Raw genomic sequence first — 20,153 nt, forward strand, 5'->3', positions numbered from 1 at the left:
TTATTATTCCCTTTACTTCTTTATACTTATATATGACTTAATAGACTTAAAAACATGTTCTATGCCCAATTCATTATTTTTCAACAACAACAATTATTGTTAAAAGCAGTTGTTATTAATTAGTATTTAACATTACTTAGTAAATAATAAAAAATGTTAATATTAGTAATAGATTGTTGTTCATAAAATAAAATAACATGGGAATTATATAGTAAGACATTGTGAGCAAAATGTATTTAAATGGGAACATATATAAAATACATGTAAAATACTATTATTATTATGCTCTTTAGTTCTTTAGATTGGTCATAAACAATAAACATGCATGCTCTATGCCCAATTTAGAATTGTACGATAATAACAGTAATACTATTAATCACAGCTATTTTATTAAAATGAAAATGACACATTAAATATTAAGTTAAACTCATTATAATGTTAAATATGATTACTAATATAATTTAATGCATTAAAATTATTATAATTGTAAAAAATGAATGAAACAACAAAACAAAAACAAAAAATACCAGACTAGCAACATGCAGGAAATAATGTAATAATAAATGCTATGCTATGCTTCCATTTCAGGAACTCTTGCTGCTCACTGGATAGTGCATGTTCCCATGGATCCGGTCTATGCTCCTCTTGGTTCTTCTGTAGTTCTACAGTGCACCTATGACTACCCTGAGAAGTCCGACCAAGGAATACTGCGCAAAGTACTGACAGAGATGTGGTGTCTAAATGAAAGCAGCTGCATTACTCCAAGATACGTGTACCACAGTGCAGGGATATTCCCTGAGCCCTCATACCAGGGCCTAGTCAGGTACTTGGGGCAGACAGGGAGGAAAAACTGTACGATGTGTACATGTTCCGGTTCATCACCAACCATCTGAAGGCCAAGTTACCAGGACAGAGAGGAGTGAATCTACAGGTCCCAAATCAGACGGAAAGTAAGAACAGTTTCTTATGCTCTGGACATGCAATGTTTTATCTCATACTGCACAAAAATAAAAGCTCCAAAAGGAGAATTTTGCATAAAATAAACATTTTGGGTTCCTCAAAGAACTTTTCAATGAACATTTTTTCTTAGTGTAAGAGACAAACCTTTTGTGCATTTGAATGATTCACTAGATGTTAAAGGTTTTTCATTAAACTATATGTATATATATACAAAATGAGCAACTTAAATTAGCTTCCATCACTCAGAGAATATATATATATATATATATATATCTATATCTATATCTATATATATATATATATATTCTGAGTGTTAGAAGCTAATTTAAGTTGCTCATTTTGACCAATGAATTTCCAAAGTTTTCAGTCATTTGGCAGAACCTTATGATTTAAAAATTTGAGAATAGATTCAATTTAATTAAACACACACAAAGGAAAGTCTAGGAAAGCTTAGAAATCACAATTTTAATATTTTCAAAATTTTTCTAAATATATAAGACTCCTTAAGCAATTTTCATCCTGTTCATATCTTTATGAATTTATTGATCATATAAAATATTATCTTTTATTTCATATATCAGCACTGATTAGTGTGGCATTCATATTATTTATATTTACCACTTTAAACAAAGGTCTTATTAGTTACTGTTTGTTAATGAATTAAATAATATTAACTAAAATGAGCAAATAAATGTGTTACAATATTTTGGTTAACAAAAATACAACTATTTATTGCTAGTTTACGTTAGCTCCGGTCTATTAAATAATATTAACAAATAAAACTTTTCATTTTAATCATTTATTAGCAGATTTTTATTAAGATTAATTTATTACTTATATATTAATGACACTTTTAAATGTGTGAATGCTGTGGCATAATCAAGTAGACATGAAGTCATTATGTGATTGTAAACTATCCTGTCATTCTAGATGATATGCTGTAATAATAATAATTTTTCACAGCAAAGGAGTGCTTCTTTATCTACTACTGGCTTTGTGCTTGGAATTATTATTATGGTTATCATAATAGCAGGCATTGTGATGGCGTCATTTCTGCTCTTATAAGGGAACGTGGCTTTGTTTTTCAGGGGCGAGAGGTCAAGATCACTTTAAACAAGTTAAATTTAAATTAAATTAAAATTAAAAATTAAATTTATGCATTTAGCAGACGCTTTTATCCAAAGCGACTTCCAGTGCATTCAGGCTATCAATTTTTACCTATCATGTGCTCCCGGGGAATCAAACCCACAACCTTGCACTTCATAGCGCAATGCCAATTGAGCTACAGGAACATTTCTGAGATGTAAACCAATAGTTCTGCTTTTTTTTCTGTTTGTGTGCTACATTTTACATCAATTTATGCTTTTTTTTACCCCGATCACAGAGTCTATTATTTATCTATTTATATTATTTTCTGCATATCAAACGGCACAATGTTACATCTGTGTATCTTACATTTTGCAAGTCCCTGCCATTGTGTTGCATATCAGGATGCACACTGTCCTCATCCACTGAACAAGAGACTGAACAACATGCTTTCTTCACAGAGTCTGTAAGATTTAGATAGTTAGTAATTTATTAATCCAGCAGGAGAGATACAGTGGATTCTTACATTGTAAATCGTTATAAACTGCCTCTTGTTCTACCCTCAATTTTAATAATAATAATAAATTTGAATCTTTAAAGAATCTTCACACAGTTCCAGGTGGTTAAAAAACAACAATGGATAGCCCATGTGGTCTCAGTGTTATTATTATTTTATTTATTTTTTTGTATTATGTGATAAGGTCAAAGGTAAATTTTCTTGAATCGAAACAGCTCAGTACTTAGCATTTTAATAAAACTTACAGTAATTGCAATAAATTGTGTATTATTGCCGGAAAATGTATGAAAACAGACTCTTTGTTGCCATTGTAAGAAATTGTTATTTATTTGTAGCTTCCCATGAATTTATCAGTTAAATCGAATATTTATGTGGGATGATTTTTTATGATGCGTTTAATCGTGTCACACTCAAACATATTGCGGATATACTACCTTTCGAATGTTTAGGGTCAGTAAAATTAGTTTTTTGAAATGATTTTGTTTTTTATTTCAGCAAGGATGCATTAAATTGATCAAAAGTGAACGTAAAAACATTTATAATGTCACAAAAATGTCATTTCAAAAGTTCTTTTGAACTTTCTATTTATCTAAGAATCCCAAAAAGAATGTGTTTCCACAAAAATATTAAGCAGCACAACTGTTTTCAACAAGAATAAGAAATCCGAATGTTAGACTGATTATGGTGCTGAAAATTACATTTTAAAAAGTAATAAAAACAGTCATTATATATTTTAATAATATTCCACAATATACCTGTTTTGCTGTATTCTTGATTAAAATAAATTAAAAAAAATCTTACTGACCCCAAACATTTGAACAGTAGTGTGTCATTTTGAGCAGCTGGACACAATTAAACAGAGCATCCAGTGGGGATATTTTTCTACTGGTGTACCATGTGTATTTTCAAGTCTCTGGTGTTCAGGCTACATCAAGTGGTCCATTAGTGCACATAATAAAAAAACTTTTAAAAGTCCCTGTGTGGTTTTACAGTTTCTTCCATCAGTTGACTGCTTTAGACTCCAGATTCTTCCATCTCCTCTCTCGGTTGCTTGTCGAGAACAGTATAAATAACATTAGGACCATCTTTGAGCTTCTTGTCTCCATCTAGAGGTATGTTTGTGACCTTCGCCTGGTCCTGACTGTAAATAAAGATGACAAACACAACAACTATGGCATTAATAGGACAGAGGACTGGTGTAAACCAGCACACATGAACTGTTTCATTGTGTTTAACCTGTGCATGCCAGAATAATGCACCGTAAGGTAGTTGATTTTTCCCTGTTCCTCAGCGCTCTGAGCGGCTTCTTTCAGGGGCACGATGGAAGGGTGGCTACTTTCATAAATCTCCTCTGGCTCTTCCTGAACCAGACACAAAATATAACACTAGAGAGTATGAATCTCCGAGTTCATATACTATCCACTAATTCTGGTAGATTCTTAAACTTTCAAACACATGCATGATTGTTTTTGGGTTAATATTGTTAACAATTAACTTTGAAATGGAAGACAATGAGGCTGAGACTTTCTCTTATCTCTCTTTTATTGAGATAAGTTGTTGAGTTTATAGAAGTATAAACCTAAAAGCTGTGTTCCATTTCACACATTTACAGTATCAGAAACGGACATAATAGTGAAAGGAGCTCTAAGCGAAGAAAACTCACCAGAATGTCTGACATTTTTGTGCTCTTGAGGAGAAACATCTCTGAAGTCGATCCACTGAACTGAGAATTGTCCACTGGTAAGTCAACTACTGGTGAACACTGTTTTTTAGGAGAAATATGGCATTCGATTAATATTATTAATACAGATTAGATTCAGTTTATGTGATGAGAATAAGATGAGATAAAAATGACCTGTTTTTCTTCCACAAGATTTTCAGTGTCCACGCGATGCATGTTTTTACTGCAGAAGAGACATTCAATTATGTGTGCAACATCAGATAGAAGATCAGATATTTACTATTAAAGTCAGTAAAGGTGAAATCACCTGATCATGACGACCACGGTCAGAAATATTAATCCGATAGAAACACCCACTGCAGATGCCAATGCGATCACCTTCAGTCGGCCTGAACATATAAACCACAGCAGCTCAATCATGGACATACATCATTCATCTGATGAACAAGCGGTAAGTAGTAACTACATTTATGTCCAGAAGTTCCTCTCTATACAAAAACACACACAACTACAGTTTAAATGTTTATGTTTTTGAAAGAAGTCTCACCGAGGCTGCATTTATTTGATCAAAAACACAGTAAAAACAGTAATGTTGTGAAGTTTTTGCTCCAGGATTTAGTGTCACATTATCCTTCAGAAATCATTCTAATATTCTGATTTATTGATCTGCTGTGTGTTATGCAGTATGCACTGACCTCGAACTTTCACGGTCAGAACCGGGGAGCTGTGCACTCCGATGCGGTTGCGGGCCTCGCAGTAGTACTGGCCGCTGGCTCCAGGGCTGACCTCAGCAATGGTGTAGCTGCGACCTGATCGAGTTTCCCAGGCGTCAGCCGCATTGATCCGGTGCCAGGTGTAGTTCTCCACTGCCGGATTGGCCTGACTGATGCAGGTCAGCGTCAACGAGCTGCCCGCTTCGATCACAGTGGAAGGCCGAGCCAGCACAGAGGTGTTTTGGGGGGCATCTGAGAGTGAGCGAGAGAAAGAGAGAGGAGGAGGTTAAATAAAAGAAGGAAACTGGAGGACTAATGTATAAAGATCCAAAAATTTAGCAGTTCAAAGAGGTATATAGAGTAGGTAGAGTATCCTTAGTTTGCAATGCGGAAGTAACCTATTTTCTGTGAATGTGCAAGAATTCCACAAAAAGTAAATAACTAGAATAAGTGAATTAAATGGTCTGATTATTCCAAACCAGTCTGTATTTTATGGAAGCTTGATTCCACTACAGGATACAAAAAGAAATAAAAATTAATTAATTGCGACTTTTTAATCTCACTATTCTGAGTTATATATAAACATAGGGATACAAAGATCTAAACTCAGATTTGCAAGATATTAAAGATATTAAGAAAAAAATTTGGACTGCTTGATATTATCTCAAAGTAAAAAAAGTTTGAATTGTAAATCAAAAAGCTACAATTTTCTATTTTTTATATGGTGGCACAAACAGGATTCCATAGAATTATAAAGTGTAAACTTCCAATTCCAAGTTCATATCTCGCAATTCAAATTTTTTTCTCAGAACTGCAAATTTATATCTCTAAAACAACTGGAAATGGATGGCACCAGAAACAGTGCATGTTCAAGTTACAAAACTCTTAGACCTATGTTAAAACTTTATAATATAAGTTTATAATAAGTATAAACTTACAGAGTACTATAAGAGAAATAGTGGGTGATGTCCCCATGCCAAACACGTTCCACGCAGTGCAGTAGTACTGTCCGGCATGATGGGAACGCACGCTAGAAAAGGTGAGATTTTGTGCAGTGCCTTTGGTCCAGGGCTGACCGCCGTTCACTTTGTACCAGGCGTATTTCTGCACGGGAGGGTTGGCGTTGCTGCTGCAGGTAAGATTGACAGCAAACCCTTCCTTGATGTCACCTTTAGGACTGATGAGGATTCTTGTGTTCTTTGGGGAGTCTAGAAAAAAAAATAGTTAAATTGTACAATACATAAGTCTCCCAAATACACTAATGATGATGAATTAATTTATTTAAAATAATCTTTTTTTTTTAATGTGATTTATTCCAGTGATGTAAATCTGAATTTTTAGCATCATTACTCCAGTCTTCAGTGTCGCATGATCCTATAGAAATCATTTTGACATGCATCTATGTGGTTGTTTAAAATTCATTCTGATTGGTTGTAAACTCATTGCAACAGTTTTTAATATATGTCTACGTTTTATCATTCACAAGGTGAAAATTCTAACTTTTAAAAAGCAGTAGCATACATAAACCACACAATGTGATGTATCAGATATGCCCATGGCATAAACAATGTTTGATAAGTCACGTACCAAAGTTTAATATTGAATTATGTTAACACACCTCTACCCCCAAAGTGTGACCAATGCTTGTAGTGATGTTTGACTTAACAAGTGAAAACAGGAAGTAAATACTCCTTTCATGGCTGAGCATCATGTGGTTTCCCGATTTGCCCTATATTTGTACACTTGATTTGAACTTTGATCTATTGGAGGGTGGCAGACAATGTGACATAATGTCCTGCCAAAATTAAAGTTATTACACAAGAACCAGCAACTAAAATAAATCCCTGCACTCTCAAACACATCAGATCAGCAATAATGGAAATAAATGTCTTTTCAAAAAAAAATTCTATTTTTCAACACATTTTTCAAGATAGTTCCATGAAGAACCTTTAACATCCATGGTACCTTTCAATTCCAAAAAAAAAAAGGTTCTTTATAGCGGAAAAAGTTATTATAAAAATTGTTCTTTTAAGAATTGTTCACTGAAAGGTTCCTTGGGAAACCAAAAAAGGTTCTTGTATTCAACCTTTATTTTTAAAAATGTATGAAAACAGACTAGCAATACCAAAATTCTTTACTCTGGCTGCATAAAAATAGAGGTGACCTACAGGTAACATTGAGTAAAAGTGGTCTGGACCGGTCTGTGCCGAGTGGGTTGCGAGCCACACAGAAGTATTCTCCATGGTCCCTGTAGTCCAAACTCCACAATCTCAGCTCAGGTTTAAAGCTGTCTGGCACATTGCCACTCTCTCCTTCTTTAAACCAGGTGAAACTTTCTGCTGGCGGAGCTCCATCACTACTGCAGGTCAAAGTCACCGAATCGCCCTCCCCGACTGCCTCTCGAGGGGTCATCTGTATCGTGGTGTAGCGAGGAGCATCTGAGACACAGAGAAAGAGAGAGATTAAATGCAAGTTCTAATGGGAGAGGATGACTGACAGTAGAATTCAACAGTAAGTAATTACAAGTTTTATGCACAATATTTAATGCACAGTTGAATCCTTGAGTAGCTTTTTCTAAAAATACATGTATAAAATCAGGCAATTTAGATGTTACCACATGCAGCATCTCCACTCTATATATTTTAAGATGTAATTTATTTCTGTTGTGACAAATCTGTGTTAAATTACACATACAGAACTAGTGTTTATATGCATACGCAATACTCACATCCGAGAGCCAGGGTGAGTCCTGGTGACTGAACATTTTGAGGGGGTATTGGACGGCAGGTGTAGGTACCTGCATGCTGACTGTCAAAGTTATAGATGGCTGACAGCTTGTTGGACTGACCCAAGTTGATCCCATTCCGATAAAGGGCAAAGTTCCTGCCAGGGGCGGCACAGCCTCGTGCCACACAGCTCAACAAGACCGTCCCGCCAGCAGAAAACATGTTGCCTATTCTCTGTGGATGTACATGAACCTGAAGCTCTGGAATCAGGACAACATTTCACAATATTAGGTGCATGCGACATGTGCAATTATTAACAGGCTGTTTTCCACAATTATATGCAAATAAACAACAACAACAAAAAAAAGTTGTTAATTTCTCCCTAACTACTAGATTTTCTACAGAAAAAGTGAGTGCAAGAAGCTGTTGCTTTGTGATTACTAGTGTGTTTCAAGGTGGCTGTGCAAAAAACACTCCTTCCACCATTGGTTGAATAGTCAGGTAGCTCTGCCGTCCCAAAAAAACAAGGACTTATGCTACCATTCTATTCCCATTCAAGACATTACAAATGTCTTTACTGTCACTTTTGATCAATTTAATGAATAAAAGTACTGTAAACAGTACTAACCTCAAACTTTTGAACAGCATAGTTGCATTTACATTTTAAACTTGTTTTTATATTATTTAACATATAAAAAAATCACCTTTAAAATGTGGCCTGACCTGTGACAGACAGTGTGATGGCATCAGGAGAGGTCCATCTCCCCTGGTTGTCGGTCTCGAATCTGAAATGGTACATTCCTGCATCGCTCAGCTTAACTTTCGTGATTTGCAAACTGCATCTTTTGTGGCCCCCCATGTATTTGATCCTGTCCCTGTACGAGGGGCTCAACAGATTCCCATCAGTGTGGTAGGCAACGTCCCGTCTGCCCTCCACAGATATGTGAAACCACATGACCCGCGTAGAGCTGTAGGGCGAGGGGTAATCGTAGTGGCACGGCAGTGTTACCGTGGTCCCGGCCCAAACGCAGATGTCTGTCCTCGAGAAATACACCAGCAATTGACTTGCCCCGACTCCTATAAAGCAACACAGGAGTAATCAGAGGCCGGCATTGACCTTAGCAAGGTGTGCGCTATTGACGCCAGGGATAAAAACAGGAAAAAATACAGATCAATACAATATAAATAACCTGTGCACCAAGGGCACTCAGGTAACATAAGAGCACAGATTAGAGCTGCAATACACAATCACAATCGTTTGATTGTATTGAAAACACAAGATACCTGTACAAAATTACCTGACAGAAGAAGCACAGAGGTCACAATTACACGCACCCACATCTCAGCCCTGTTTGTGCCTAAAAACAGGAAAGACTGTAAGTAAACTCAAGAATCATCAAGAAACTGGTACCTGGTTTTGCTGTTACGCTACCTGGTTCTGATGTTCTTCATCAAGCGCTGCGAGCCGTCTGTGTACACATGGACACAAACATGTGTTGAAGAGGGAGCCGAATGGCACCAGACGCACAGTGAAGGATGCTGAGCCAGAGAGAAAGCAGAAGTTGAAGGGTGGTGATAGGCTGGCCTTCCCACTATCTCACTGTCTGAGCTATAAACTCTGTCTCTGTCTCCAGTGAAACTCAACACCACCTTCAGCAAGGTGCACGAGGCAATAACTATGGGTTTACCGCAGCAGCAATTGTAGTGTAACTAATGTATTCACACTAAAACAGTAACCACAATCCTTCACTAAAATTGGTTTTACTGCAGGAACAAGAGTTTAACTGTGGTATTCAATGTAAAATCATTGAAACCACAATTAAAGCTACCCTTTACTACTGTAACAATATTTTACTTGTGGTGTTTGTTGTGAAAGCCTAATAACCACAAGTAAACCCATATTTTATTATTTTACTACAATATTTTACTAGTTTAAACTAAAGGATTTGTTAGAAAGTATTAGCAACCACAAATAAAACTGTATTTAATTTAAATAAATTATGGTTTTACTTCAGGAACAAGAGCTGAAATGTAGTTTTTGTTGTAAAAGCACTAACCACATGTAAATCTACCATGGTTTTACTACTGGAACAAGAGTTTAAATGTGTTATTTGTCGTAAAACCGTAGTAACCACTATATGTTTTATGGAAATTAACCATGGTTTTACTACAGGAACAAAAGTTTATCTGTTGTTTATTGAAAACTCCTGGTAACCACAAGCAAAACTCCTATAGGAAAATAAATTTTGCAACAAGAACTACAGTGTAACTGTTTTTGTGCTCAAGGTTGTGGATTCATCAATCTAACTACGATTACAGCCTCAGGGTGGTATAGAGATCTATAAGATTATAAACACATCAGCGACCTCTTGAGGTAAGAAATTGGAAATGCAGCAGACAATTAAACCAAAAACAATTTCTTAAGAGCAACATTCATTGAAATTCGTTGAGTTCTTTTAATTTTACATCAGACCAATGGAAGTTATTAATATGAAAAGATGAGTGTAACTTGGATTGCTTAACTATCTGGTTGCTGACAACATTGTGCATTAATAGGCTAACAATAAATAAAATAGCAAACAAATCAGCAGGTCAAAAACGAGCGTGACTTTAAATCTGTCATATGTGACTGATATATTTTTGTCTGCTTACATTTATGCACAAATACTCAAATTTAGGCATATATGTTTTTCTTAGTCTTAAACTACAATAGCAGAAAATAAAGGACATAATCAACGTGATTCGTTAAAAGAAATTACAATAACGGACTGAAAGGGGCCAAAAAGACGTACTATAGTAAAGATGGTGATTCTCCATTTCTCTGTTTCTATTAGGCTGCACTATCCTTTTCTGAGCAGAAAAACTAGTCCTAGAGGGGACGTTGAGAACCAATCTTGAGTACAGTTACTTCACTGCAATAAGCAGATAAACTTCCCATCAACATTAAAACATTTATGACATTGACATAAGCTTCAGACAGAAGCACACAACAAACGATTTCAAATTTTATGTAATTTAATTTAATAAAAAAATAAAATAAAAAAAAACATACAAAAAGGACAATTGTTTTTATAATTGTTCAGAAATGCGTTTCATGTTGTTTTGGTTTTAGATGTTCCGTTCTTATGAATATTAATTAGATCATTCTCATTTCCAGAAGGGCTCTGCTTTGTAACCAAAAGTTAAGTAGGCTACCCTTAATAATATTCATAAACAACATTGTTTCCGGTGTTTAGATGCGGTTATTTCACTTGTGCTCCACTTATCTGTATGACAGTGAATAAAAAAGTCAGGGTTCCTTTAGGAGGCGCACTGGCGCTCATGATGCCGAATACTCATTGAGCGCCATTCAAAACACATTATATTTTAGTACTTCGTTAGAGAAAATCGCACAGTAAAACATTTGCATATTTTAAATAGGTAAATCCCAAGGATTGTCATCTGGCGTTTAAATGGAAATCCGCCCCAGCAATCGCTAAAAAATGATTTTTAAAAATACTCGATTAAGTCAACACAATCGACTGTGATTGGTTTGTCCTGAATGGCGCTGAGAAAAGTAACACTTACCTCGTGACTAAATCTTATTCTCGCTGTTTTACCAGCGCTGTTTAGTAATATTTAATACAAGAATATTAATACTGAGAAACTACAATAGCACTGAATTGAAAATGCACAGTGGAAACTTCAAATAACAAAAAAAAAAAACCTATTACCCAACCAACAAAGGAAACAAACGCTCAGTCATTAGACCCCACCCTTTACGATGAAAGCTCAATTCCATTCTATCCACTTGTTCTATGTCTACAATTGAAACCAATGGACCTGCTACATGTGACAACAAGAGGAATTGAAGTTTCTCTCAGCGATGGACTGACATGATCCCCTTTTTCCCTCTCAATAGCACGCCTGTCTTCCGTTGAGGTAAGTTTAGATTATGTCAAACTTTTATAGCGATGATCATTTATTGTCTATTTGTAGATCAGACATGCAGTTTGTTATTAGACCATAAGCAGTATAACACATAAAACTATAAAGTATTAAGTGCGGTGAACCACTATGTCAGAGTTAATATTTAAATTGCTGACGTGCAGTTTTGCGTTTAAAAGTGATGAGAAGGTTTGTATTTGATTTACTGTATCTTGACAGACAAATGAATGTTGTGCTGTTTCAGGTTCTTCCACTGTCATCATGTTGCTTCATGTCCTGCTCCTCCTTCATGCATCAGGGAGAGCTTCTTCCTCCATCTCGTGTTATGATGATCAGGGGAAACCTGTAGACTGGTGTGTGTTTTTAAATGGCCTGAAACCAGAAAACATTCAGCATGTTGAGTCACAGTTGTAGAGGCACAGCAGTTAATCTTTGTGGACTATTATTTACAACATTGATAATAATAAGAAATGTTTCTTCAGCTGCAAATCGGACATTCAAGACTGAAGTAACGATGCTGAAAATTCAGCTTTGATCACAGGAATAAATGACATTTTAAAAATGTATCCAAATAGAAAAAAAAATGTATAAATGTGTAAGTACTGTAGACTTGTGACCATAAGTCATTAAAATTTTTGAAAACTGACCCCAGACTCTTCAGTGGTAAGCTAAAACAAACAGAAAAATGTAACTAAACAAAATGGCTACTTAATGTAACAGTACTCATATTAATATTAATAATATAATATAGGGATGCACCGAAATGAAAATTCTTGGTCGAAACCGAAAACCGAAAAAGAGAAAACCAAGGCCGAAAACCGAAACCGAAACACCGAAAGAAATTATCCCAATTATTAGTACCATTGCATTTATTGCTATGACCGTGTACTAACTTTACTAAAATTAAAACATTGCAATTGCATAAATTAATATTAAAGTTTCAAAGATAATTACAATTACATAAATTATAAAAAAACATAAAAATGCATAATTACAAATTATGCAAATATTTATTAAGCACATTGCAACAATGCACAGTATAAAATAAAATTCAAACTAAAATTTAATCCCACTCATCTGTATATTAAATAATAATGTACAGGCCTACTGGCCTGCAGAAAGGTTTTAAAATTAACTGTTCTCTCATAAAAAGTGCATTTAGGTGAAGAGCATTTGAAATTTTTCTCTGTAGTACTAGAAAGTGCATTACTTCTCCAGTAGGCAAGACTGTTATCACTTCTGGGGATGGGGACTTCAGACAGATAACCATCTAGCTGTTGAGCAGTTGAGCTTGTCATCTGCCTGACATTTGAGAAATATTTGAGAGAGTGTATTTAAATAGGGCCAGGGCATAAATAAACATTTTTATCAAATTAAAGCAGAAATCTAGCAAAAAATCTAGCAGAAATATGGCTACAATCTGATATTATGCATGTATATGTATATGTGTGTGTATTATATATGCAGAGACGAGTCTTTTTTTTTTTTGCGCTCTGATCTCAGTCTCCTGCGCTTGGCGCTTCTCCGTCTCCACGCGGGTTCTCCGCATCCAGCGCGGCCTGGAGCATTTCTCGTGTGCTCTGCCATATTTCCGCGTCCAAGTAATGGTCTTTATAACGCGGATCAAGCACATTCGCGATGAAGTGCGGAGGATCCGAAAAGATCTCAGTGAGACGTGTGCTAACAGACTCTATAAGACTGTACTTTTCTTTGTTTTCACTTCGTGGTCCGTCTCAATCTCTTTGTTAGGAGACGCTTTAGTGCTGCGAAAAAAGGAATAAGAATAGAGAGAATGTTCTCTATTAAGACCCACTGGTGTGAAGTGAATGACGCGGGGAGCTCGTGGTCTGCGCTATGCAGGTGCACGTGCAGGTCGCGGTTTCTGTTTGCGTCATCATAACATTTCGGCCGTGTTGTTTCGGTAATAAAAGTGTTTCGGCCGAAAACCGAAAATGCACTTTTTGGCCATTTTCGGCCGAAAATTTTCGGTGGCCGAATATTCGGTGCATCCCTAATATAATATTTTTATAGTAAAATTATAATATAATTTATAATAGGGTCATTATTTTCTCAGTTAATTTATATAGAGAGATATTTTTTATTGCTTTAACTATATATATATATATATATATATATATATATATATATATATATATATATGCCTGAAAATATTTGATGTAGGATTCACAATTTAAGAAATTAATTGTAAATTTTACAAATAATTACACAAGCATCAAATGACACATTGAATTTAACATGAAAGTCTGAGTTAAAAAACTGTCTAAAAGTCTTTTTTTCTTATAAAGCTTACTTCAATAATCTGAACCTACACTCAAAAAAACTGTATGTTAACACAAAAAATAAATATAGTCTTTGTAAAATGTACTTATCAATGTGAAGAGGCATATTTCCCTCTTTTCTGTCTCTCCTTACAGGTTTTACTTGTACAAACTCCCACATCCTTCTCATGAGCCTGTGGAGGAGGGGCTGAAGTATCTTTTCATGGATGGAGAGAGCGAAGGATGGATGGATGGAAAGACTTTAGTGAATGACAGTCAAAGTGCTGTTGGTCAAACAGTAGGGCCTTTATATGAGGTACAAGTCACACTCTTTACATAATATAAAAGATCTCAATTTAAAAAATGAAATGTTCAGTTCATCATATTCTGTTCTTCTTTCATTATTAGTAATTTTCGGACTGATTTTAGAGACGCTTACTCAGCTTACCCTGTTCTGTAGTCGGCGCATTTTTCCAGTTTTGCAGAAGTATAAAAACACTGAGTTTGCATTTACATTTAATTATAAATCTGTTTAAAATCTATTAAGATTCAGAACCACATTTAAACGTGGCACAGATCAGATACCAAACACGTTTTTGCTGTTTAATCTTATGAAGCAAGCTCAAACTGAAACTCAAAAGGGTATTTATTACTTTAGGTGCACAGATATATTTCCTAATAAAAGAGGAACTGATGCTTTTGATCACATGCTCATCACAAGGCATCTGATCTGCTGTCTCAGACAGTCATTTTTATTGTGAAGAAGCTTTGAGCTTTAACTTTCTTCCAGGGTGGTGATGTTGGATACATTTTATATAATGATCAGCCACCGCAACAACCAAAGCTTTTTGGAGATGCAACCAGATCTTGTGGCCACACCAAAGGTGCAGTTAACTGCTTGAAAAGCTATTAGTGGAACACAAACAACATTAATGAAGGACAGAGTGTTAATGTATACTCTTTTTCTTTGTTCCAGGGGTTGTTGTCTTTGATAAACAACAAGGCTTCTGGTTGGTCCACAGCACGCCTCATTTCCCCCCTCCTAAATCACAGGGACAGTTTTCATACCCCGCTTCTGGCATAAGTAATGGACAGAACTTTATCTGTGTCACATATCCTTTTGAGCGCTTTCAGACCATAGGTACGACTCTAAAACATTTAAGAAATTAGTGATAGATAAAATGGGCTTTTTGCATTGCAAGTGAGTCTAGTCCACCCAAAAATGTAAATGCATGTGGTTCCAAACCTATAGGAATTTCTTCCACAGAACATAAAAGAAGATATTCTGAGGATCTTGTCTTTTGTCTCTTGTCTTGTGTCCCATTGACTTCCATTGTATTTTCTGTCTGTACTGTACTATGGAAGTCAATGGGAACCAAAATGTTTGGTTACCAAGTTCCTTCAAAATGTCTTCTTTTTAAAGTTTTGGAAAGATATGAGGGTGAATAAATGCTGATAGATTTTTTTTTATCTTTGGGTGGTCTATCCCTTTCTAGTTTGTGACTGTAAGTATGAATCAGGTGTGTTAAAATGAACGAGATTTGTCTGATCTATGCATGTTTTAAGTGAGTCTGATGTTGGGAATGCTGCTTGAAATGCTTCTCACCTAACCTTTTCTAAAGACAAAACATTTATGGGATGCAGTTGCCATAGTGACTGTTAGAGTAATCGTCTGACACCGTAACCATAGTGACAACACCTCTCACTGAGATCCTCTTTAAGTCCATTAAGTTTCATGTTTGTAAATCACTGTATTATCGGACTTTCCGATAATGGCAATAGAGCAAAAAGCTAGTGTTTCTCAACCCTGTTCCTGGAGACACACCAGCAGTGCACATTTTGAAATATTCCTAACCAAACACACCGATTACGCTCAGTGGAGAAACTAAGGCCTGAAATGAATCGATCAGATTTGAATTTTTGGTGTGTCTCAGGAAAAAGGTTGTGAAAGTTTTGTACGAGTCAAGGCTGTATGTTTCAGACATGAACTAGAGTGCCTTAAACTCACTTTTCATATGGTTTATTATTATGAGCCCACAGTTAGACAGCAACAACAACAACAATAATAATGTTGTTATTATTATTGTTGTTGTTTATTTTATTATCTTCTATGATTTGTATTCTGGTAATGTAATAGATTTTCATATAATGTAATTGACTTCTCTGTAATATTATTTCCAATAATGATAATTGCAAAAACAACAACAATAATATAAAACAAGTAGTAATAGTAGTAGTACTATTATATTGTAGTTTCATTTAGTTGTATTTATTTAATATCCACTGTCATTTATCTTTCTGATGGTAATGTAATGTAATATAATGTAAACAGGTGAGCAGTTGAAAATCAATCAGCCTCACATATACGACTGCAGCATCCCTGCTTCACTGGCCGCTGCTGTACCTGCTATGGCTAAGCTCTGTAAACACACACTGGGCAGATGGGACAACACTTCCTCCTCGCCATCCAATCGTAGCATCTCACTCCTCTCACTGGCGGGATCAGAGTTCGTTAGCTTTGCGAAAGGCGCAACATTTGCCAATGGTAAGACTCATTTTAATGCTGATGTAATGGTGACACTGAAACTCTTAACGCCAGCCAGTCAAAGCGTTAAACGATCAAGATTAAAACATTTAGCTCTTTCTGTTAAACAAATATGTTCAGTTCATATTGAAGATAGGTTCTTTCAACTGTTTGCACAGATCGGTTTTCTATGCAAATAAGTACTGTGTAATGTGTCAATTTTGATAGATTCTGTTTATTTAAGTTTTTCTGGACTCTGAATGGTCAAATACATTTTAGTCTGAAACCATGTCTAATTAATTGAAATCATGAAACTTCTAATTTTATTACAGGATTTCCCAATTCAATCTGCGTTCTTTGCATCACAGATCATAGTTCCCTACATTATGTCCACATATGCTTTATGTCAACTATACTGACAAAAAAGCATTTGTGTAGTTGCTATTAAATTGCTATTACATTTCACAGATAATTACAAAGATACTGCAGGTAACACTGAATAAGATGTGAAATTTGGAAAAACTGAAATAATATAACATACTCCAAAAGTCTGTTTGGATATTTTTTTTTACAGTGTATGCAAAGTAATCATCACTTTTTCACTGTTTCATTCATAATCAGACCTGTATCACTCCTGGGTTGCACCTACGCTTCAGTCCGACCTGCTGGTTCAGTTCTGGCGTCGCTCCACGGGAATCCTGCACTCTGACTGCTCTCAAAGCTGGAAAGTCCTCAACATAGATCTCATTTCCCCGGGCAAGAGCATCACGTTTAAGGCTACAGAGGACCACTCGAAGTGGGCCGTCAGTGTCGGCGGCAGCAGCGCTGGAAGTGGGGCATCTGGCGGCTGGGTCTGTGTAGGAGATATCAACCGTGACGAGGCGGAGGAGAAGAGAGGTGGGGGTACGGTGTGCCGTCAGGACGCTGCGGTGTGGAAGGCCTATCGCTCGGCCGCCCTGCAGTGTGAGACCTGCGATGGAGAAGTGCAGACGTGCGACAAATCCGCACGGTATCGCTGATGAAGTGGGACACAGCAGAAAGAACAACAAAATCAGGGTCATGCAGAAGGACTGCAAACAGTTAGGATTGTTAGGTCAAAGGCTTTTTCATAAATATATGTAGCAATTCCAGGGGAATAATATTTGAGGTAATTAGCTTAATGGCAGATGCAACAAGACTGTACATTTATGATTCATATCATAAAATTAATTTCATGTATAACTTCAGGAATATAAATTTGATTTTAATACGGTACAGCCTTGTTTTTAAATGTGTGTGTATATAAATATTTTCTTTTGCCATGATTACATCATTTAATTTTAGATTTTAACCATTAAAGGGTGTTAGAAGGTGAAGTGTGCAATTGCTGCTGCATTATTACACACATTATCTTGAACCTCAAGAAGCCAGAAGTGCATTATGGGAATTAGGCTGAGATGTGTATGGTGGAGATGTTTTCAATCCCTCAGCTTTTGTTGCTGTATTACTTTGAGGAAATAAATCACTTCATGTGTCTGTAATTACATTATCTCTGCTTTAGTTTTTCACAAGTTCAGTGGAAACTGCAAAATATGCTGAATAACTATAGTTAAATGATAAACTGTAACTTTAGTAGATTAAAACAAAGAAAATGAGACATTAGTTTAAATAATAATATTAATATGTACAGTATGCACTACCAGTTTTTAATCAAAAGTACCGTTAAAAAATATTGTAAAATTTCTATACAGTTTCTTACACACACTTGCATACACACATTTCTATATTATTTTAATAACAATAAAAATATAATAATATTTAATGAAAAAAAAAAAACTAAATTAAATGTGAAATCTTGATGTAGAAAAACTGAAATAGTGTTTTCATGTTAAAAATACCCCAAGAATCTTACAACTTCTTTAAAGGTTGATTAGAATAATGCTACAATTAAAAAAAAATTACAGTGTAATAATTGAGGAAATAAATTATTATTATTTTTACTGCAGAGCATTAACAAATAAGCAGGGCACTAATAAACCAGCTAGCCACAACTCTGAGAACACCATCATCACAGGAGCCTTGTGAAGCTAAAAAGAATCAGGCATTTTTAGTCAGTATAAATGTTTCCATGTGTGCGTTGTCTACAAAATCATATTAAACGACAAGTGACAATTAGTTTATACAGTAATTGATTTTCTCAAATGAGTAATGAAATCTCAAAGGCATGAATCAGGTCTGAAAGCTGTCAGTTGTATCAAAATTAAAGTTTATTACAAGAATATGAGGTATGTAGTGCATAAAGTTGTCAGAGTACAGATCTGACGGTACAGGACTGAAGCTGCAACATGCTTTTCACTGCGCAACACACCAGAGCAACAATCACACATGAGCACCTGATAATAAGGCACTTAACAAACAAGTGACCAAAAACAAAGACTATCATCGGAATGGAATACTATCTTGCTACTCGCTCAATGTGTACTTTCTACTGTTATCTTTAAAGGGTAATTGTAGTATGCTACATTTGCTCTCACATGACCTCACCACATTGCATGTGACGTCCCGTTATCATCTTAGAAAAATAATAACTCTTTTGTATGCTGCACATTGTAGTAAGTATCCAGACTTTTGCATGTGAGTGTAGTATGATAGTATCCTATTCCAAACATAACCAAAGACTGAGATGAAACGGACCCCTCGTCCTTGCTGTAAGCTCTCGCATGCCTCAGTTCCCACAGAGACGTCAACAGCATACGAGAAAGGCATAAGCGCAAGGTTCATCAGGGTTCGAACAAATGTGTTTTTTTCTATTTTGGATGATTGTAGCGTTATGCTTTTATCAGTACAAAAATAATGTCACAGGCACAGCTTTGTTGCATTTTTTAAAGGAGTTGATTTGGTATGGAAGAACAGCCAGAACCGGAGACCTTCAGTTCAACACACTGTTGGCTCGGTCCCAAAACCTAGTGAGCTGCCCTGTTCTAAATGTAGGCTGCATGATTATGCTGCCGCCTCAGTCACTTTCTTTTGGCCTATTTTTATGCGTGTATCCATTGTGGAGAAGGCACACCCACACTGTGGAATCTATTACACATTTCATTCAATACTGCAATTTATTAAAGTTAAAAAAATAGGTAAATACAAATAAAATTGACTATATTACCTATATTATCTTTTTGTGCTACTGTACATACATTACCATTCAAAAGTTTGGAGTCTGTTAGATTATTATTATTATAATTTTGTTTTGTTTTGAAAGAAGTCTAAATCTACGCTGCATTTATTTGATCAAAAATACAGTAAAAACAATAATATTGTGAAATAATTTTACAATTCACAATGTATGTTATATAATTTTATGTTTTGACATACTGTGTTACATGGTCCTTCAGAAATCATTCTAATATGCTGATTTGTTGCTCAAGAAACAGTACTATTATAAACATTAATGCTGAATATTTTTTGTGGAATCCATGATACTTTTGTCAGGGTTTTTGATGAGTAGAAAGTAGAAATATAAATATTTGATCACTTTTGATCAATTTAAAGCATTATTGCTAAATGACCATGTTATTTTAGTATCATTGAGATACAATTACTGTTTTTATGAATATTTTGAATTCGTTTTTATTACATATTTTCAGTTTTTTATTTTATTTTTTATTTACATTTTAGTAAATCTGTTGTGTTTTTGTAATTTTTAATTTTAAATATATATATATATATATATATATATATATATATATATATATATATATATA

At 35.3% G+C, this 20,153-nt stretch overlaps 2 protein-coding genes across 2 annotated transcripts; one reads left to right on the top strand and one right to left on the bottom strand.

Annotated features, from left to right (window-relative positions):
- Positions 1 to 3,577: 3,577 nt before the first annotated feature.
- On the bottom strand, positions 3,578 to 9,614 carry LOC132157955 (B-cell receptor CD22-like). The gene is made up of 12 exons (XM_059567195.1): positions 9,116 to 9,614; positions 8,982 to 9,041; positions 8,407 to 8,760; positions 7,686 to 7,943; positions 7,126 to 7,395; positions 5,896 to 6,165; positions 4,940 to 5,209; positions 4,552 to 4,633; positions 4,419 to 4,467; positions 4,227 to 4,325; positions 3,800 to 3,924; positions 3,578 to 3,704 (listed from the first exon to the last, which is right to left on the bottom strand). The coding sequence occupies exons 2-12, from the start codon at positions 9,022 to 9,024 to the stop codon at positions 3,578 to 3,580; spliced, it is 1,947 nt and encodes a 648-aa protein (XP_059423178.1). The 5' UTR covers positions 9,025 to 9,041; positions 9,116 to 9,614.
- A 424-nt stretch (positions 9,615 to 10,038) lies between these two features.
- On the top strand, positions 10,039 to 17,933 carry dnase2 (deoxyribonuclease II, lysosomal). Its single transcript, XM_059568443.1, has 8 exons — positions 10,039 to 10,057; positions 11,526 to 11,604; positions 11,855 to 11,963; positions 14,046 to 14,205; positions 14,680 to 14,773; positions 14,866 to 15,030; positions 16,222 to 16,434; positions 17,035 to 17,933. The coding sequence occupies exons 3-8, from the start codon at positions 11,872 to 11,874 to the stop codon at positions 17,430 to 17,432; spliced, it is 1,122 nt and encodes a 373-aa protein (XP_059424426.1). The 5' UTR covers positions 10,039 to 10,057; positions 11,526 to 11,604; positions 11,855 to 11,871; the 3' UTR covers positions 17,433 to 17,933.
- The last annotated feature ends 2,220 nt before the right edge of the window (positions 17,934 to 20,153 follow it).

The sequence above is a fragment of the Carassius carassius genome, chromosome 15, assembly GCF_963082965.1.
Source record: "Carassius carassius chromosome 15, fCarCar2.1, whole genome shotgun sequence".
Taxonomy (NCBI): Eukaryota; Metazoa; Chordata; class Actinopteri; order Cypriniformes; family Cyprinidae; genus Carassius; species Carassius carassius.